A 21,187-nucleotide genomic window follows, 5' to 3' on the forward strand; every position below is an offset into this window, starting at 1 on the left:
GTGTGTCTATTTAGTTTCTGGGTTTAAATGGTGTCCGTTCATTGTGCACGGCTGTTTCTTTTGTCTTGCACTAATGTCGAAAAAGTTAAAAAGATAATTTTACCATCTGGATGAAATCGTTCTACTTAGTATCTGTTATAATATTAAATACTATAATAATCACAACTGGTCTTATGCTCAAACAAGATAAAAGTGAGAAAAAACGTTACTTACTAGCTTCTCCTGGAGCTATCAATCCCATCTTATAGTTTTCTATGGAAAATTATCATTTTTCAGAGCTTTCAACAAACAGATCAATGGTTTACTATAACATATGACTGTTAGAAATGGTCGAAAGAAGAAAGAAAACACATCTGGAAATAAAAGATTAGGTCAGGACTACACATGTGTAAGGATAGTTTATCAAAGTAATAGTGTCCCTGGCGTTCATCATCTCCGTATCGAATATAAAAATGTATTCATTCAAGAATTGTATTCAAAACATACGACAGTCACACGTTAAATCACTGTAATTCATCTTACATATTTTGTCAAATAAACACAGTAATTCATCTTACATTTAAAGCCAAATAAATTCCGAGCCGGTGGACATAGTTGTTGACACAGGCTTCTCTCTGCCCTGAACGCAGCTCAGGCATCACACTACAAACCTGTCACTGCGTGATTGCGACATTTCCGACCGCATGTGAAGGCAGCATCAGCTCCATCCTGGAGGAGAGCATCCATAGTACAGCTGTGCAGAGGGCCGACACCACGTTGTCGTCGTCAGAAGTTATAACTGTCCTGCTACTCTGGACCCTCGGGAAATTTCGTAAACAACAACAACAACAGGTATGCTAACAGGGTTTGTGAAAATGACGTCGTGTGTTGCAATGGAGACACAAACAGTTTCCACGGACGTGAAGAAGTCCCACCAGCTCAAGCTAAAGGCTTGGGACGCTCGGCTAGCCAACACTAGCATAGCTCTCATCTAAATAGCTGCTGTAGTGAGATAACGTTAGTTAAAATGTCAGTTACCGTTATCTTGCCTCAATTGGTTTTCCTTAATGTTGAACATTAGTGTGGAGCTTTCAGCTATAACAATGTTACGAGCTTAATAACACATACTACGTACCTGATTAATAACACTGTTACTACTGCTTAATCACATTGTACTTGATGTTGAAGACCAAACAGGACGTTTCATGGTGGTATTGTTTTACTACTATATAAGTTAGCTCAGTATTAGCTAGCTTTTATAAACATTTCCCCCAATCTGTCTGCTGTTTAATTTGGGTTGGCTTGGCTGAAAGGTGTAGAGTGTCATCATGACTGTAGTTGTTGTTTATTGACTTTGGAAGTTGTCCTCCTTTTACATCATATTTGTTAGTCAACGATGCAGTGCAACACTATTTAGCTTCTTTATCTGTGTGTCTTGAATTATGTTTTTGCTTCTACAATGTGTGTGTGATAACAGAAATCTGATGATATTACATGTTCACTTGTTGCCATAATAGAGCCCAGTGTTGTCACATGCAGGTGTTTTACATCTGTTAGTTCCTTGTTGGGCAGACCTGCAGGCAAAGTTTAGTCAAGATAAGTTATGATAAGGCAGAGCAGACTCTTAACTTAACTAATCGGTTATTTACTCTTAACCTGGAACAGAAAAAACATACATAATCACCTTGATGAGACTAAAGTTGCAGTCAAACAATAGATGGAGGAATTCTAATAGGAAAATGACTGAAGGCCTTAGAGGTGTTAACCTTTCCCCTAGTTTATACAAACTGGCCCTGCCTCCCTCTGTCCTCTTCCTGCTCTGGACAAACTGTCCAATGTTGATCTACTTGCTTTCTGTCTGGCAGTTGTCCGACAATCAAAATGCGTTGTTGTTTAGTTGTTTAGTCTACATATCAAGCAAGTAATAAGTGCAGGGTCGTGCCAAACCTTTTTCTCCTTTTAAAAAAACCTTTAAATAAACTGTAATATACCTTTAAACAGACCTTACTATTCATAGCTCATTCCCCCTTATTAATTACTCAATTCAATTATATCTGTAGCCTAATCAAAAATATCATCGTTAAGCGGTATCATTGTCTGGCGGTCTTTTTTTATCGCCCGGCTTTAAAGAGTCGATGCTGAGGATTACGACGCTGTGAATGCAGACATTTTATCTGCCAGATCTGACCTACAACAACAAGAGCAGACGTGGCCTCCACAGGGGTGTAGTCCAGTATCAGTGTGACTCAACCTCAGGCCATTATCCATAGCCTATTTGTGGAGGAAAATCAATTCCGTAGGAAGAGAAGCAGTTATTGCAAAAGACAAATATACCCGATCACAGTCAGCGTATTCCCATCAAACTCTTATCTGTTTCAAGCTGACTTTGTATTTTAAAGGACTCATGAATAATGTGTCTCTTTTTGAGCTCCTCTTAAAAATGCTCATGCGTGAAATGGATGTGTTTTGGCGGGCATAAGCGTGCACATTTTGCAATTCACACACACACATTCCTTCCTTTTGCCTTTAGGTTGTTGTCTGCCTATTCACAGTTGAATAAAACATTTATTTTTCCTCTCTGTCCCTCTCATTGTGCACAGTCATCATGGCGGAGGCCCACCAGGCGGTGGCCTTCCAGTTCACGGTCACCCCGGATGGCATTGATCTTCATTTGTCACACCAGGCCTTCACGGAGATCTACCTCTCTGGCGTGCGCTCCTGGAAGAAGCGTATCATCGGACTCAAGGTATCTCAACTCTGGCTGTCACACCTGTTGTCTGGTTGGCTTGTTCACGCTCATCCCGTGTCTTTAACTCAAAAACAGTCCGTAACCACATATGTGGCTCTTCCTCATAGTTATTACAGCTCTTCCCCCTCTCTTCATGTCAGCACTTGCATCTGTGTCGGAGCTAAATGTTGAGGAATCTTTTAAGTATTCTGTTGTGTTGGCCTGTCTATATCATGGTTTCAGTGTCTTTCAGTGTCTTTGCTTTAAAGATTAAAGTGATGTTTAATGTGTAAGCTTTTCATACCAAGTCGGACACACACCTGCTGCAAAAGCCTTAAATTAACAGTTACATTCACAGTGATTTGTTGTGTAATTCTGTTTATGAATGCAGTAAAGACTTGAGCATCCACATGATGTGTATTGCTTTAATCATCATAATCAGTGTGCATGTCAGTGCAGCGACTGTAAACAGGAAGAATGGGATTTCAAATGTCTCCTCTCTCACATTAACAGAACAGCGTGATCACGGGGGTTTATCCTGCGAGTCCGTCCTCCTGGCTGTTCGTGGTCATAGCCATCCTGGCTACTATGTACACGCGCTCCGACCCCTCCATGGGACTCATAGCCAAGATACAGGAGCACCTGCCAGTCAGGTAACACCTCTCGTGACTCCAGGATAGTGTTAAAGATTCACCAATCAACCCCTGCAGACTCCAAATGTTCCCTTTCCCTGATTATACATTGTGTTATAGAGAGATGAGTGATACATATTAGAAAGGAGTCGTTTTCTTGTTCATTCGGTTATATGTTACACTCACTGCTCTCCCTCTGTTTGCAGCCAGTCTATGAGTAACCAGTGCCAGACGTTGGTGTCAGCAGTGCTCTTCAGCACCATGCTGTGGCTCCTGCTCATCTTCACCATGCGCCTGTGCCTCAAGCAGCTTCTCTCCTACCACCGCTGGATGTTTGAGAAGCACGGCAAGATGTCCACCACCACCAAAGTCTGGGTGGTCAGTATTGTCTCACACCTTTTTTTTGTTCTATTTGTTACTGTAAACAAACAATGCCCTTCATTGTCTTGAGTGGCAGTTTTTATGTCCTCTCATACTCACAAAATGTTGTGTGTTTTATGCTGCAAAGAAAACCCTGTTTACTGTTTCTACGCCAGGCGCTGGTGCGGATCTTCTCTGGCAGGAAGCCTCTGCTCTACAGCTACCAGGGTTCGCTGCCAAACCTGCCTGTGCCGGCCACCAAGGACACAGTCAAAAGGGTGAGACGTCACGCTGACCAGTGACCCCGGAACAGATGGATTGCTTTCGCACATTCATCATTTTCAACCAAATATAAAATGCATGCTATCATCCACCCTTCTAGATGGATCTATATCTGACAGATGAGAGGTGGTGTGGTTGTAATGGTAGAAGGCTTCCACATCACCAACCGTGGCCTTTAATAGATGTTAATTCATTGATTTACAATCCTTGTTCTATGTTTCTGTATTCAGTAGACTATGTAATCAATATTGGTCATTTTATATCTGCTCAATGCGTCTCCTTCTTCTTCTTCTTTGCGCATCTCTCTTGTTTAGCACTTGGAATCCGTGCGTCCGCTCATGGACGATACAGAGTACGAACGCATGACCAAGCTGTCAGCGGAGTTTGAGAGCAGCCTCGGTAAACGCCTGCAGTGGTACCTCAAACTCAAAGCCCTGTGGGCCACCAACTACGTAAGTGGTTGACCACAGCGAGTGTGGCTACTTCAGACATCACTCAAACGTCCAAAGCAAAGCAGGCCAGAGGACATTTTTAAATTCTATGAAAGATGTATGTCTTTGTAAGGTTCTGTGGTTTCAATTATTCATCCTGGCTGAATATGGAAGTGATGGAAGTGATGGAAGTGACTGCCGGTTGGCTCCAATATTAGCTCTCTCACAAAGAATGATTGTGTTTTAATTCTTCAGGTCAGTGACTGGTGGGAGGAATACGTCTATCTACGAGGGCGGAGCCCAATAATGGTCAACAGTAACTATTACGGCATGGTATGACAACAAATAGATTCCCAGTTTAACCTGCTGCAGTCATCATTAGGATCGACTCTGTTTGATGTTGGACCTTACAGGTTAATTTTTTCTATTTGACGGGCTTTGAGATATTTAAGGATTTGTTTGTCACGAGGAGAGAAAAATGATGGATACATAATTGTGTGTTTCTGCTTGTGAGAGTGCAGACTAAGACAGGTACTCTTGTTTTTACTTTTTTATTAATCCTGGAAAAGTGAACCTACAATGTATGTTCATCACGTTTATATGAATACAACTTCAAACACATGGCCTCTAAAAACTCAACTATTTCCTCAAGAATGTTCAATAAACAGTCCTTTGTTTTTTTTTTGATCAAGTAACTAAGAAGATCCCAGGCGTACCTTCGGATCCTCTGGTTTTGGATGACCCATGTTTATGCTGCTCCTGACTTCCTGTCTCTGTGCGTTCTCTCCCCAGGACTTCATGTATGTGACGCCCACACCCATCCAGGCGGCCCGGGCAGGCAACAGCCTTCACGCATACTTCCTATACCGCCGCAAACTCAACAAAGAAGAGCTTAAACCTGTGAGTTTCACACCAGTCCACCCCCCAGCTGCCCCAAATACACCGAGGCGTTCATAATTCATGCCTCTCTGCTATGGCAACAGAAGACTTCTACAGACACATTTGGATATTTCTTTATGGAACCTGATCATAATGATGACACCATCAGTACATGTTTTGATTGATTGATTTGCCGTTTGTGTGTCTTGCAAGTTTTTGGTAGATATCCTGTTCATCTCCGTTCATTTATTTTGTTTTCATGTTCCCTCACATTCTCATATGCTCATGTCTCACTCCTTCCTCTTCTACTCCTTTCATCCTGTCTCTCACTCGCTTGATTCCTCTTCACTCCCTTCCCTCATGTGCTCTCACTCGTCTCCTCTCTTTTTGATTGACTCTACGATCCCTCCGCTGCTCTCCTCTGTCCTCGCCCTTCGTCCTCTCCTCTCTACGTTTTCCCAGACCCGCATTCCCGGCACTGTCATTCCTCTGTGTTCAGCTCAGTGTGAGAGGGTATTCAACACCACACGCATTCCTGGAGAGGAGACCGGTAAAGAGACACACACACACGGTGCTGATATACGATGCGCAATATTGTCTGGGCAGGTAGCTCCAGCAAGTGAGCAGTGCTTCAGAGATGACGAGGCACACGGAAGGTGTCTGAGCCCTCTGGAGTTGAAGCGTGGGAGAGAGAACTGTGTGAAAGACGGTGTGTGTGTGTGTGTGTGAGTTTGCCGTGATTCACTGAGTCATCGTATGTCTGCTGTACAGGCCATCCTGTCGCCTCTCATCTGTCTCCACTTGCCTTCTGGTCTCATCGCAGTTTCTGGAAATGTTCTGTCTCTTAACTAATGTCTATTTTCTTCTGCCCACACATTTTGTTTTCTCATCTTTTTCTTCCCTCTCTTCCCTGGTTCTCGTTCCATTTCCTCCACACACCTGTGTGTTTTCCTATCTTTTTCCTTTCCCTCTTTCTCTCCCTTCCTTTCTTTTTTGTACTGGCCCCTCCCTCTTTATCGTGCTCAGTGGATGTTAAGGTCTGCAGTTCCTTGCTGCTCCTATCAATTTGAGCGGATGTTTGACACTTGTCGAATCCCTGGAACACTAACAGGTAGTATTTATATTTTTACACAACTGGCCCAATCCTAGTTTTAGATCTATAAATAAACCAATATGATAACATATGTGTGCATAACATGTTTTTCTGTGTATGATTAAGAATGTCAAATGACGATCCCTGTCTCACATATAGTAAATGTTCCCTGTCCATTATGTTAATGAGCCAACATCTTAAAAGTCATCCATCAATCATTTCAAATTAGGAACCACGACGTAAAGAAACAGATGCAGCCGTTGTGTCCTTTAGTCCCGACTAAAAATGTATGAATCGTGACATGAATGTGACAGGAACCCATGCCAGTAGGACAGACAGAGTAAACACAAGCAAAAGGCACACACACACATTAAGCGCATCATCTCTGATGCTTTTGTGTTTCTATGACAGGCCTTTGACTCAATTAACAAAATATGTATTTTTGTTTTCTTAAATGCGCGAAGACACTGTGCAGCATTGGCAGGACAGTGACTACTTAGCGGTATACCACAGGGGTCGCTACTTCCGTCTCAGGATGTACCATGCAGGCAGACTCCTGTCGCCCAGGGAGATTGAATCCCAAATTCAGAAGATCCTGGATGACCCGTCACCTCCCTCCAAAGGAGAGGCCAAACTGGGGGCCCTGACCGCTGGAGACAGGTCAGTGTGACAAGCCGCCCGGCGGTAAAATCACATGGACAACACAGTGCACTGTATCCTTGATGCAATGTCATAATCTACCTCTGAAATGTTTCCCAGAATTCCATGGGCTAAAGCCAGGGTGAAGTATTTCAGCAGTGGGGTCAATAAACGGTCTCTGGACTACATCGAGAAAGCCGCCTTCTTTGTGAGCCTGGATGATGAGGAGCAGGGCGGGATGGCAGATGACCCGACTAGCTTAGATTCATACGCCAAATCCCTGTTGCACGGGAAATGTTACGACAGGTAATCTTACCCTTTACTGATCACTGCCTTGTGAAAGTCACCTAGTTTCTAATTTTGTGTTTTTCAATCCTTATCTTGGTCGTCATGCAGGTGGTTTGACAAGTCCTTCACCGTTGTCTACTTCAAGAATGGAAAGATGGGCTTAAATGGAGAGCACTCCTGGGCTGATGCACCAGTGTTATCACACGCCTGGCAGGTAAGGAACATGCAGGAAAAGTAAGTTCCACGTTGTTGTCGCTTGGTTCTTAGAGGCAATCACTTATAACTGTTGTGTGCTTCCAGTACGTCTTGTCCATGGACTGTTTCCAGCTCGGTTACAATGCAGAGGGTCACTGCAAGGGAGAAGTGGATTCATCACTACCCGGGCCACAGAAGCTGAACTGGGAAATCCCTCCAGAAGTTAGTTATCCATCCACACCTTGCCCGTAACTCCATAATTAATCTGTACAGATGTGTGCAGCGGCTCTGTGCAGGCACGCGTCTCGACTGCGTCTCACGGGCGTAGCTGGTCTTGAAGCTTTTATTTTGGCCGCCGCTTTAGAGTGGTGAGCGAGGAGTCAGCAGTCCATCAATCAACGGGCAATAAAAGGTGTTTTGAGAAAGTGTGAGTCACTGCAACCACAAGAGGTCCTTCAGCATGCAGCAGTAACTGGCCACCCAAAATATTACGCAGTTTGTGTAGCAGTATGCGAAATAAGTGTGCACACACACTCAGGCACACACTTACTCACTCACATTTTGAAAATGATCAGTTGGATTGAAAAGACGAGCGCCTTGCAAACTGATAGATATATTTCATGTAAATAGTGATGTAAAAAGCGGTGATAAAAGCTGACTCATTATTTGTAACACTGTGGAAGCATTGCTCCTTCTTTTGAAACCACAGCACAACGGTTATAGGTATCTCAGTTGTGTTGATTTGAGCTGTTTGGATGTGTCCGTCTCAGTGTGAGGAGCAGATCTCCGGGTCTCTGGCAGTGGCCCAGGCCCTGGCTGACGATGTGGACGTCCACGTTTTCGCCTTTGAAGAATTTGGCAAAGGAAAGATCAAAAGGTGTCGAGTCAGCCCAGATGCCTTCATACAGCTGGCTCTTCAGTTGGCCCACTACAGGGTAAGCCTCCCTCTGAAGTAGTGTGTGTCGGACACTGCATTCAATTTGGACATTTGGTGTCAATATTATCTGTTACATGTGAGTTTTGTGTTTGCATTCCAGGACCAGGGGAGATTCTGTTTGACGTACGAATCCTCCATGACCCGTCTGTTCAAGGAGGGCAGGACCGAGACGGTTCGCTCCTGTACCAATGAGAGCAGTGCCTTCGTCCGAGCGCTGGAAGGTGGAGAGGTGAGACCATGGATGATGTCTCTTGACTTCCATCCTTTTTTGGCGGAGTAACTCAAAAGCGGACATTTAAAGGTTCTCTGAGGAAACTAAATCTGCATTGCAAATGACTCTGTCTAATTGTTATTTTCATCGCATAAATCATACAGTGTCTGTTATTGATATGCCAAGCAGTCATGCCTGCTCATGCCCTTCTCCACCAGGCAGCAGATGTGTGCAGGCGTTTGTTCCAGGAAGCATCAGAAAAGCACCAGCATCTATACCGCATGGCTATGACTGGAGCTGGCATCGACAGACACCTCTTCTGTCTCTACGTGGTATCTAAATACCTCAGAGTGGAGTCTCCTTTCTTGAAAGAGGTTAATTTCTTTTCTTTGTCATTTTTATATTTTTCAGTTTGAGTATTTATCTCTTTAGTAGACACAGATTAGCAGCGACTTCAGCAAACTGATGCAGTGGCTTCTTGTGGGTATTTCAGGTGCTATCTGAGCCCTGGCGGCTGTCCACGAGTCAGACTCCAATGCACGTGGAGATGTTTGACATGGTCAACTACCCAGAGTACGTCTCCTGTGGAGGGGGCTTTGGACCGGTCAGTGCTTCACTCACTAAAATCATTTAGCTGTTTAAGTAACTTAACTAGAAACCAGAAACAAAGATTTTGCCATCGTAGCATTCATTAGCAGCAGTCATTTTACTAGTTTTGTTTTGTTGTTTTTCTTTTTTGAAAGCGGCTCAGGTTTGTGATATTCATTCAGCAGCCGTGAGTATAATAAATATTGTCTTTATCTCTTTCAGGTGGCTGATGACGGTTATGGGGTGTGCTACTGCGCTTTGGGAGAGAACATGTTAAACTTCCACATCACATGCAAGCACTCATGTCCAGACACTGTGAGTTCAATGAAAGTAGCAATAGTATGCTGCACAGGACAAGTGGAAACATACAAGTGGAACACATACAAGTGGAACACATACAGATATCAATACTGGAGATTTTAAAATATTAATGACACATTTATGTTTTGAGCAGAGCTTTTTTTGAACCCCGGAGTTGTGAAGTAATTCAGACTTAAAGTTTATCTGTCTCATCAAATGACGTAAAAACTTTTTTGGATGAATTTATGTCAAAATGCTAATTCCTTTTTATCCCCCAGACACATTAATCTCCTTGTTCTTTATTCCATGTCTCCCCTCCAGGGTGCCAATAAATTTGGTGCTCAGATTAGAAAAGCTCTGCGCGACCTGCTACAGCTGCTGTGCCCCAACCAAACCCAGGTCGGGAAGACAGAAGTGATGCGGCCAGAAGTCAAGAAAGACCTGTAGGCGCTTACTCGGGGCTAAGAGACGCTGAAGGGAAGCATAAATGTTACACGATGAATTGAGGACAGACAGTTTTGTTTTCCCTCATGCATTGGGAGATTTCTTTTTTTAGCCAGCCAGATGAAGGGAAAACTAAAAAAATGGAGGTGATGTTTTAACCGATATGTATCTGAATTTGTGTGTGTGTGTGTATTACCTGTGTGATAGGTGTGTGAGAAGGAAAGAGGTGGGATTCAAGTACACTGCTTCTTATTGGTTTAGCTTTAACAGACAAACCATTGGTACGTTTTTATCAAGACATATTATAGATTATTATTAAAAGGCCAGTATGAATTGCACCACTCAAAGTTAGGGAAGAAATTCCTAATACTCTACTTTATTACAGGGATTAATTTGATATACATTCAAGTGCAGTACGTTCTGACACCATTAAATGTGCCACACGTTTTGTGCCACTGATTTTCTGTTGTTGAATTTGTTTGGAAAATGTTTTTGGGAGCGCGTGACGCATCTTGAGTCTTGGCACATTAGCGCAGAGAGAAAACACGGAGGGCTGTTGAGGTGATTTCATTTTCTTCCATCTGAATGCAACATCGCTGTGACAGTGACCCCACACATTTTGAACTGTTGGAAGTCTGGGACTTCTTATTGTTTACTCGTTATGTATAAATCTGCTTTCTACAAAAACACATGATTGTAATACTGTGCTGAGAGTGCTGTTTATACATGTAGTGAAATGACATGGCTCTTAAAATTCATAGGTTGGCATTACTGTTTGACTAGTGTTATATTCAGGGCCAGCTCACCCAGGAAATACCTTTATGTTTTCAAACATATTCAAAATGTACATACAAATAATGTAGCTCAATTGTCCTTTCAGTGGTCAGTATTTCAAACTTACCGAGTTGAAGCTGTGCTGTAATGAACTCCAGATATTTCACTGCCATCTACACATCTGTTTTGTAATTATTTTCATCACTGTATTATTAAACAAGCACCATAACAATGCAAGCTATATTCGTGAATACCATATGCAGGTGTTTGTTTAGTCTTGAGCAGAGCTGCCGGTCACATGTGGATTACATGTGGAGTGAAGCCGTCTGATTCAAAGAAAGTTGTGTACCAGTGACACGGGTTCCTCAGTTATTCTTCATCGATTACTGCCTCTTCTTTTTCAGTTGAGCTTGTGTCGTAGTATTACTATCAGCCTTTGTAATGCAATATCACAGCAGAAAATAAAGGACTTCTTAAAGAAAAAAGCTAAAAGTGTCTCTTTCTGTTGAGGAGAAGAGTACTCCACTGATTTAGCATAGCACTCCCATAACATAGTTGGACTCATAATGGACTGTTTAAAAAAAATTAAAAAAGAGATTTGAACCAGCAATATCTCTTTTTTTCTGCTTCCTTGTCAAAACCAGGTGCCTACATTACCCAAAATGCAGCTATTCTATGTACATCAATTTCACTTTTTAGATTTGACGCAGCTCCCTCTAGAGCAGAGGTCTTCAACAGGGGGAGGTACTGCAAGGGGTCCGCGAAATGTTTGGTTGATTAGACAATTTAAAAATAAATAATATATATATATATATATATATGTTTTCTTTAGTGTATAATCACTTAGCATATCGACTGGAAACTGGCTGACTATTTATTGGCCAGCAGCAGGGACTTTGCGGTGTATTCCTATGAATAAAACAAACCGGATATAACAATAAAGGTGCTGGTAGGTGGACTTTGTTACCTTTAGACAGAGCCAGACTAGCTGTCTCCAGTCTTTATGCTAAGCTAACGATCTATCTCTTGTCAATGTAAGTGAATAACAATAAGGTCATGCAGCTGAGCATCAAGAGGATGAGTGACATCACTATCTAAGTCAAATTAAAGCCATCTTACCACCCTGACAGACAAAAGGAAGTGTTGCTTCACTGAACCATTTCCCATCTAAAGATATATTGTCTACAATAAGATTACATTTTATAAATAAAGTCTAAATATCCTAATTCTTCTTCTTACCTGATCCACAGGTGTGTCTTTGTGAGAGACTTCTGCAGGATGTTACTCTTTCTTTCTATCGTGTGTGTTTTGGTTGTTCCCATGAGCTTTCATATTTGTCTATATGGAAATGCTGTTTGCTTTTGACTATTTCAGGGGCATATTTGCATTCCACAAAAAACAAGTGTAATTATGTAGTTAGAGCCACCGACATAAAGGTGTTGTGTATGACCTGCTCTTGTTTCCTTTTGTATCTCCAGATAGATAGATAGATAGATGGACGGACGGACGGACACAGGATCTCAATGTGTCCTGACAGAAATTGGCTTGCTTTTGCCTCCTTGTCTGTCTCGGTTTGTTTCCTGCCACCTGTCTTTCTGTGTCTTGTTTCAGCTGTGAGGTCAGCAACAAACCCTTCGCTCATCATCCTGCCCATCAGACTTCAGCATATGGTCACAAAAGCCGCCAATAATCCACATTCAGTCCCCTGTCCTTCTTTTCTAAATCTTGCCTCACACACTCACCCACATTTTATCACCTCTCAAGTCACCTCTCCGTCACCCCAGAGGACCCCCTTATATAAAGCCCCGTCTCCCCTCTACTTGTTACTCCCCTTGTTTTCATCATCAGTCAAACATCCTTCTCTTTCGCTGTTCAGGTAGGCCTACGTGCTTTGACTTTTCCTCTACACTCTCTCTGAGCCGGGGTGTTTCTTCTTGTACGGTGCTGTGATTATTTGAAATATGTGACCATCCAGAAGTCTTCCATCATTTGTATCTGGTACTGTAATCTGTATGTAGTCATACAAAAACTACATAGTTATACAAAAGCGTGCACACCATTGGGTTTGATTGCATTGTTTATGGACTGTGATCGTTTTGAACGACGTTGCTAGATGATTTTCAAGGCTGTTTAAAGTTGCTATAATCAATGTTTTTCTATGATAGCAATGGATCATATGGCTATGATTAATGTGAAGAGGGTTTCTCACAGTAGTGAACCAGAGAGTTATCACCAAAGCAACAGTTCCTCTTTGAACTGCAGAGCTTTCAGCTTATTGTTGTCATTTTCTGGCTCGCACTTTTAATGTTTTGATTCACACCCACTGCTCTCACAGCAGAAGGCTACTTTCAGCAACTTAAAACCCACTGTAGGCTCTACCAGGCTAACAGATAGAAACCGATCAGCTTGTGAGCATAATGGAGCACTTAGCAGATGATGAATGATCCAAATGAATAATGTTACCCCGTGTCTGCTGGACGTGTCAACTTTGCCGTATTAACTTAAAAGGTGCTGATGTGTCACTGTGATCAAAGCTTGTTTCTGCTGCCTGTAAGTCTGCAAAAATACCCCAAAACATTTATTGCACTTTTTACATTTAAATACTGTAATAGCCAATAATAACTGATTAAATCAAAGCTGCTTTAAAATGTTTTAAATTGACAATGATTGATTAATGTCAGATTTGTTTAGTCTAAACGTGCTCAGACTTGTTTCATTACGTCAGAGACAATACATTCAGAATCTGCTTGTTTGAAGCTATATCATGTTGATATTGAGTGAAATATATAAATCAATGCAACTTGTGGATTTCCACTAGATTGCAGTTAAATTCAGTTGAGTGACAATAAAGGTCTATTATTTCTCTGAAATGACCAAAGACGTGAGAAGTTATTCTTGTTGCCCTTGGCGTCTCCGTCCGTCTGTGTTGGTCAGTTTGGTCAGAAACAATCAACAGTGAAGCATTGTGATGAATTCCTCTCCCAATCCCTCATCTGCCTTTTGTGCCGGTGTTTATTCAGATTCACATGCTCATGCCCTGATATCTTGGCTAAAAACTAACTGTGGCAGGATCTGAGAGACGAGGGCGGCCTCAGTGCTTGATCTGCCATGTTAATGCGCTCAAAGACAGGCAGTCTGGGAGGCCTTCCAGTTGTTCATTGAAAATAGTTTTTGGAAAAAATGGTCTGTGTGTCTACCAAGAAACCAACGGCTTCGACACTGTACTCTGTACGTTTATAATTCTGTATCTCCTGTACCAAGTCCCACTGAAATACATGTAAAAGAAGCTTAAATAATGGTCAGTAATGAGACAATGTTATGGGACTCCACACACATTTAAATATCCCCTGAGTTCAGTGAGACTGCAAACAGATCAAATGATAATAGAGGACTTGGCTGGTGTTAATAGCAGCCAGCCGACCAGCTTAATCTCCCCATCCCACATTCTCTCTTGCAGATTGCCTAGCTAATACCTCGCTCTTATCCTGGGTAACAGGACACTGCTGCGACCTAATAGTTCCTCTGACCACTTCTATTCCTAGATCATTAGCTACAAATGGCCTTCTGCTCTCTCTTATTCTTTGAACAAAAGCGCTGGCCTGCATTGATCAAGTAATGCTCATACATCATGAAATTTGTTCACTATTGAGAATGCAAACATATTCATTGAAGGTCCAGTAATTGCATTAAATTATCTCCATGCCAGGAATTCAGATGTATAATTAAGATAGTGAAATGTTAAATATACATCGGATTTTTGTCGAGACGATGTGGCCACAAGTGGTACCTGCAAAATAATAGCACAATGAATGTATTCTCATTTTCCAAACTTTTGTCCTGTCAATAGCTTGTTGATAGAAATGTGTCATTAGGCGACTGACTGAACTAAAAATGTTGTGAAACAGTGGCACGAATAGAGAAGACACACAAAGTCCAACAAAGTGATCCAAAAAAAACATTTACGCAGCAATATTTACATTTTGTAAAGTGGTCATAGCACACCAAATAAGGCTGCAGCAATAACATTCCTGTTTACTGAGTGGAGTAAGGCTGTGTTTTTCATCTGTAAGTGGAAGGTTGTGTTTTTATTCTTTCAAATTCAACATACTCCAGCTTTAAGAGGGCAAACACCAACCGATGCATCACAACTGTACTTGGTCTGTTTGCTGCTCGATGTAATATTTGACAAACCCATGTTGTTTTGTGACCATTTAAGACGTATTCTAATGGATTCAGCCAATGCATTCTCAGATCTACCTTTTGAAAAATCATGAACTAAATAATTTGACACCTTTCACACGTTGGGTATGTACTGTATATGCTGTTACACATCTGAAACAGTACTGATTTTTATATTGATGGTTTTCTGTCCAGTGTCACCATGTCTGAGTTTGAAGACCATGGGTAAGTCAATCCAATCCTTATAAACTTTTCTACATTCATAAAACATTTTTTTAAGGCCTGTCTGATGTATTCATTCAATTCTTGTTTATTTAGAGTCCATCAAGAGGGTAAGGACCTTCACTCATTCATTTAATAAAACCGCAGTTTCATCGTTTCTATCAGCTCAATCGCCTTGTCACTCTTTCTTTCTCCAGAAGAAGACGATGAGCAGGGGGAGGGAGGTGAGACTGTGTTGATTTTATCAACCTTGCCTTAGGAATAACACATTCAGGTGTACAAGCTGTAACAGCAACCTGTCAGTGAAAGATGAGAATCTTCAAAATGTAAATATGCATTTACATGTTGTAATCCATCCGGTGTTTGCATATTGTTCCAAGAGAGTTGAACTTCAATTCAAATTCAGGAAACTTTAAACCTTGAGTTCTCTCCAACGGGATAAAAGAAATGCTGTTCTTTCATAGAGCAGTTCACAAGCCTAGTACCATATGAACATTGGCCATAAACTGTGTTTTTTTTCTATGTTTAAAACCTAATTGTTTTCCCTATTGGAGTTAAACAGGAAATAATTTCCTGTGTTTGTTTATGAAAACAAAAAAAAACTGATTCCTTTTTTGTTGCTGTTCTGGCTGTCATGTTGAAGAAGACCGCCCCAAATACAAGTAAGATTGACGTGGCAATACTAAACATCAAAACATATTGTGGGATTTTACCGCAAAATGCAGTAAAAACACTCAAGATTGAATATGTTGATATGCCGTCATGTTATTTTACAGGCCGGTCACACAGCTCGCTGCCCCTAAAATCCCTGAGGGGGAGAGGGTTGACTTTGATGTATGTTCCTTCAAGGTTGTTGTTAATGGAACATTTACACGATTATAGCACCAAAAACAGGCATTCAATAATCTTGATCCGTGTATCCACTGGTCCCCGACAGGATATCCACAGGAAAAGGATGGAGAAAGACCTTCTGGAGCTGCAGACTCTGATTGATGTCCACTTTGAGCAGAGGAAGAAAGAGGAAGAGGAGCTGATTGGACTCAAAGACAGGATTGTAACCGTTTGTCCATTAGTTCCCCACGTATTTGCATGAGAGAGAGATTTGTCAGGATACACTGACTATTCAGAACAACAGTGATGAAACTTGAGCCATGTGTAAAAGTCAGGCGGACATGTTTTTTTCTGTAATAGGAGAACCGCCGGGCAGAAAGAGCTGAGCAGCAGCGTGTGAGGGCTGAAAAAGAGCGGGACAGACAGACACGGATTGCAGTAATTAACGTTTAACTTTGTATTACATGCGTTTTTAAAAAAATCCGCTCGGATCACAATATTTTGACCTGACTTCCTCAGGTGGAGAGACAGAGGAAAGAGGACGAAGAGGCCAAGAAGAGGGCAGAGGATGAGGCCAAGAAGAAGAAAGTGCTCTCCAACATGGGAGCTCACTTCGGAGGGTTCCTGGCCAAGGTCAGAATAACACATTTACAGGCAGGTGTGTCACTGTACAGTGTCAGACTTCATGTCTGTCCGATCCTCTAAGAAAGTGAGTTGCATTTCCTGCAGGCAGAGCAGAGGCGTGGCAAAAAGCAAACTGCGAGGGAAATCAAGAGGAAGACTCTGTCAGAGAGACGCAAGCCGCTGGCTATTGAGACCCTGAGAGAGGATGGCCTGAGGTCAGTTTAAGCTCCATTAAAGACTGATGCATCTAGAATTTTGTTTATGGTTGCGAAGAGATTTGGGTTAATTTTAAATAAACATCCATTACCTTTGAAAGCAGGTACATTGTTGTACGAATGCCTTCTCAACTTGTTGATGCTCGGTGTGTTTTAGAGAGAGAGCCAAGGAGATGTGGGAATGTATCTACCAGCTGGAGTCAGAGAAATTCGACCTGACTGAAAAGACGAAGAGGCAGAAGTATGAGGTGAGCCATCGAGCCGAGAATATACAAAACTGGTATTTTAAATATATATATAATTTGTGACGTAATTTGTGTGTTTTTTCTCAGATCAACGTCCTCCTGAACAGACTCCAACATGCTCAGAAATTGTGAGTCACTCTGCTCTACCTTCACACCCCAAAAAGTAGTGTATGGTATGATGCTACTTTGCATCGACTATGCAAACATACCACAGCCGGATGGCAACAGTCACAGTAACACAGGAAATAACAAACTCACAGCTCTTAACATTTGCCACTTCATTCACTGGATGCACAACATCTAAGACATGAAAGTAAAGTGATATCCATCTCCAATCAGTCACACTTGATGGTCATTTCTGTGCAGACTACAACTGTTCATAATATACTTTATATTTTTTTCTTGTCTCAATGCAGCAAAAAGGTCCACGGTAAGGGGAAGGTCGGAGGACGCTGGAAGTGAACTCTCAGAGGAGGCACGATGAAACAAGAAGACAGTTCAATAGATTCTGGACAAGATTAGAGATTTTACGTTTGGCATTTATTACAATACATCCACTTGCAATTGCATCTGTATTTATTAAAATGCACCAATACATAAAATGGATATTTTCTTGAATGTCTTTCAAATTGTAAATTAAATTGGATTATTATTCTTAAAAAAATCGAAATATGGAAAAGTTCACAGCTACTACAAAAATTAATGTTGCTCCTTATTCGCTGGTTAACTAAAATAAATTGTGTCTGCATAAGTTCTTGTGAAGTGAGGCAATATCACCTTGACTGTTGCATATATTGTGAAGGTAAAGCTGCTGACAATGGGAGCAGAATAAATGAAGCACCGTTACTTCCTCTGTGGTATGAAAACAGCATGGACGTCATCACTCTTCTCATCACGCCACGGCTCAAATTCAGCCTCCAGAGCGATGCTCGCCACTTTCTCTGCAAAGCCTGCTACTTGCTCTTTGCTCAGATCCAAAATGTACCTGTTTCACAAAAACACACAAATACAACTTAAACGCAACAGACGCATTACAGTCATCATTCACAGGACTTACAGATGGGACGGTGTAGCAAGCGCAAAGAAATGCAGAAAAAGCTCATGCACTTGTGGATAACAGAGCATAGTCACTGTACTCTTGGTGAATGTATTGCCACCATGGTAACAAACCATGTTACTATAAAAACCCTCACTTGGCCAACTCCACGACAAGCACAGCGTCTGGTGCTGCAATCTGTCTCATTGTCGGGCCCAACTGGTGCACGCGGCTTAGGAGCATGGACAGAAAACAAAAACACAGAAATGGAACACGGTGAGCGGTCACGTCAGTAGTCTGCGGTCAAGATGGCGAAGGGATCCTGTTTTAGATTCAGTTACTATATTTGTGTTTAAGAGAATATTGATTATGGATTCAGAAAGCTCTCACCTGGCAGAGAAGTAGATGGTGTTAAAGAAGTGGGAATATTTCTGTTTTTCGGGCAGTTTGTAAAGTGAGTCCGATGGCAGGAATGTCACAGAGATCCCATTCAGGTGCATCAAGTCTGAAGAGGATTTGAGGAAATTCAGCACAGGTTTTACTGTTTTCTGTGTGCTGAACATCAAAAGAGAATTCAGAGGGATGGGAAGTGATCTCCCATACACTGAAAAAACACATTTCCCCATTTACACTTCTTTCATGTTTTCAAACATGTGCATTAAAACACACTGAAACAAAAAATGTATGCAACATAATCAAATTTAATCTCTCACTTAAGTCTTAACGTTTTCACTGCGACTTAAACTGCTTTTGTTATCGCGCGAGCTATTCTTACCCGCACCGCACCGACAACCATCTCATGATGATGTGGCCTGCTAGCGTTAACAGCCATTTACCGTTAATGGTGACAGAGTTTCGGTACGCCTCGGGGGGTGGCTCCTCTGCCTTTACGTCCGAATGAGAGGTGGTGGGGCAGCCCCGCCTGCTGGACAGGGACTGGAACAATTCCTGAACGTTTGCAAAAGAGATATCCTGGGCAGTCTGTGGATGCGAGTGAAGGAAGGGACAGAAAGCATTAATATGTTCCTCAGGGTATTCACAACTCACTGCAGCTGTGCGATAAAAGGATGCGGAGACTTCACTATAATCCAACATGTAACCTGAGCCATTGCTACTGTATATTTGACCTTGATGTGTTGCCCATTCTGTGTCCTCAGCAGGCTCTTGTCAGCAGTTTCAATGCCAAAGGAGAGATAAGGACTGGAAACTATGTCACCCCAGTAGCCCCTGTAAGACACTTTCCCCCCGTTCTGTCCAGATACACACACAGTTCCGTCATGTTATCTTATTGCCGCATTGTGGAGAAACATCGTGCAGAAAAACAGACAAACAATTACCTGACTGAACACTCTTGAAGAGAGCAAACTTGGATTGGTTCTTTGGTAGACACCTTCCCTCATTTCAAACGCCAAACCCCGCTCCCTCCATTGTGCATACTGTTGTTTGTTGATGACACCACACTGCAGAAACAGAAAGAATGTGCATCCTTCAGTGGAACATTTAAGCTTCCAAGTGTCTAACCTTCTAAAACAAAACAAAGAATATTAAAATACCCCTTTCTCATGCAGTTTCATTGCGAGGTCCCAGTCGAAGCAGCTCTTCTTGGAGTCGTAGCGTGTTCCAAGGTGCTGCCTGACCCGATAATCCCAGGCTGTGGACATTAAGACAGGGGCAGCGCACTCTGATGAGGATGACGAAGGCCGAGGCTGGGTCCACAACTTGAATATCCTGGCCAGCTCGTCTCGCTCCTTGAACTGAATTATTATTCAAAGAACGAGAAAGTCTAGTCTAATATCATTCATAAGGTTAAAGAAACACAGAGGAAAGGCTTCGTTTTACAAATGATTGTACCTTGAGAAGAGTTGTGTTCAGAGAGGTGTGTGTGGCTGTCTCCAGTGTTTCAGTAACAGACAGAGTGAGCTGTGATGCTGCACGTCTTAGTGTCTCTTCTGTCTGACTGCGGATCTCACCGTTCCCAAACACCTCCAAGAAAACCTCCGTCTTCTCTGAAAACAGAAATTGCGGCAAAACCACTTCATATTGACAGCCCATTTATCTGTATTCATATTCTTTACTCTATAAAGTCAATACTTCAACACAATCCCACCCACCATTATTTCCCATGATTTCCTTCGGCACCAGTGCCAGGTAGAGGAGCAGCAGCTGCCTAGCCACCACCTCCATGCTGTCTTCTATCACCCACACCTGCAGTAGAGCAGAGAGGAGTGTGCAGCTCACAGTAGAGGATATTAATTTGATATTCATTTGTTAAACGTGACAGTTTAAGAGACTGAGAGGCTCACATGAAGGCTTTCCTGGTTCTTCAATCCAGAAATGGTCTTCAAAATATGTCGTGGATCTCCACTGCCAACCAGTAAAACATTGAAGTCCTCTTCAAGTCTCACAGGGCCTGAGTACAGGAAGACAGGAAGACAGAGAGACTTGCATGTTGTAGTACTACAATAAAATACTGCAATACAAAATTGCGCTTATGTTACTACATAAGTAACAAAATGTACTTTTAGTGCTAAAAAATGTTCATTATGTAAAATGGCCCCGGGGTGTTTAATTATTATATTGGATCATTAATATCAACGCACTAACATGTAAGCAGCACTTGGATTTTAGTTGATCTGATGCACGTGTGTAGGCGGACCACGCATGCACGTGCACCTTGAGGCTCTCACCCGTACTCAGCAGGTCGCGCGCAGGACTGAAGCCCCACCAGGTGATGCAGCCAGCGCCCTCAGAGGCCCGTCCAGCACTCATCCTGTGACGTGAAACAGTGTTAGCTTAGCTTAGCACGACCGTTAACTAACGCTAGCAAACAGTAACGTTACTCAAAAGGACAATTAGTGTTAGCTATCAATTAAGCGCAGACCCGCCTCACCTCAATGTGGTAATAAATGGCCGTACGCTGCGACCAGATACTGTGCGCTGAAACAAAACCCACCTCACAGTCTGACTCCTGAGTAAAGTTGCAGCTAACCCAGTTTACCGTCTGAACAGAAAGTTTGAGATCTGTTGCCAAGCAACATTTTCTAAATGTGTAGCCCTCTACTGGTGGTGATGTGC

The 21,187-nt window shown here is 42.3% G+C and overlaps 3 protein-coding genes across 5 annotated transcripts; 2 read left to right on the top strand and 1 right to left on the bottom strand.

Moving 5' to 3' along the window:
- Positions 1-75: 75 nt before the first annotated feature.
- On the top strand, positions 76-11,245 carry LOC116381214 (carnitine O-palmitoyltransferase 1, liver isoform). 2 transcript variants are annotated; one of them, XM_031843173.1, is made up of 19 exons: positions 76-831; positions 2,580-2,725; positions 3,221-3,360; positions 3,546-3,717; positions 3,876-3,977; positions 4,296-4,433; positions 4,668-4,745; positions 5,205-5,312; positions 5,754-5,841; positions 6,849-7,044; positions 7,144-7,329; positions 7,420-7,525; positions 7,612-7,728; positions 8,277-8,441; positions 8,544-8,672; positions 8,873-9,028; positions 9,148-9,258; positions 9,465-9,557; positions 9,864-11,245. In XM_031843173.1, the coding sequence occupies exons 2-19, from the start codon at positions 2,585-2,587 to the stop codon at positions 9,987-9,989; spliced, it is 2,352 nt and encodes a 783-aa protein (XP_031699033.1). In that variant the 5' UTR covers positions 76-831; positions 2,580-2,584; the 3' UTR covers positions 9,990-11,245. The 2 variants fall into 2 exon arrangements, with proteins under 2 accessions (XP_031699033.1, XP_031699034.1); XM_031843174.1 differs by lacking the exon at positions 5,754-5,841 and adding an exon at positions 6,318-6,402.
- A 4,856-nt stretch (positions 11,246-16,101) lies between these two features.
- LOC116381224 (troponin T, slow skeletal muscle-like) lies at positions 16,102-17,649 on the top strand. Its single transcript, XM_031843188.1, has 7 exons — positions 16,102-16,215; positions 16,353-16,430; positions 16,512-16,625; positions 16,722-16,831; positions 16,989-17,079; positions 17,164-17,204; positions 17,493-17,649. The coding sequence occupies exons 1-7, from the start codon at positions 16,117-16,119 to the stop codon at positions 17,536-17,538; spliced, it is 579 nt and encodes a 192-aa protein (XP_031699048.1). The 5' UTR covers positions 16,102-16,116; the 3' UTR covers positions 17,539-17,649.
- On the bottom strand, positions 17,541-21,141 carry dnaaf3l (dynein axonemal assembly factor 3 like). Of its 2 annotated transcripts, none has more exons than XM_031843179.1 (12): positions 21,003-21,141; positions 20,800-20,882; positions 20,416-20,522; positions 20,224-20,317; positions 19,964-20,118; positions 19,666-19,866; positions 19,450-19,572; positions 19,240-19,362; positions 18,949-19,093; positions 18,503-18,617; positions 18,270-18,344; positions 17,541-18,061 (listed from the first exon to the last, which is right to left on the bottom strand). In XM_031843179.1, exons 2-12 carry the CDS (start codon positions 20,879-20,881, stop codon positions 17,920-17,922), a joined length of 1,362 nt encoding a protein of 453 aa, XP_031699039.1. In that variant the 5' UTR covers position 20,882; positions 21,003-21,141; the 3' UTR covers positions 17,541-17,919. The 2 variants fall into 2 exon arrangements, with proteins under 2 accessions (XP_031699039.1, XP_031699040.1); XM_031843180.1 differs by having other exon boundaries at positions 21,066-21,123.
- Positions 21,142-21,187: the final 46 nt, after the last annotated feature.

Source organism: Anarrhichthys ocellatus, unplaced genomic scaffold (assembly GCF_004355925.1).
Source record: "Anarrhichthys ocellatus isolate YVR2014 unplaced genomic scaffold, GSC_Weel_1.0 scaffold4, whole genome shotgun sequence".
NCBI lineage: Eukaryota > Metazoa > Chordata > Actinopteri > Perciformes > Anarhichadidae > Anarrhichthys > Anarrhichthys ocellatus.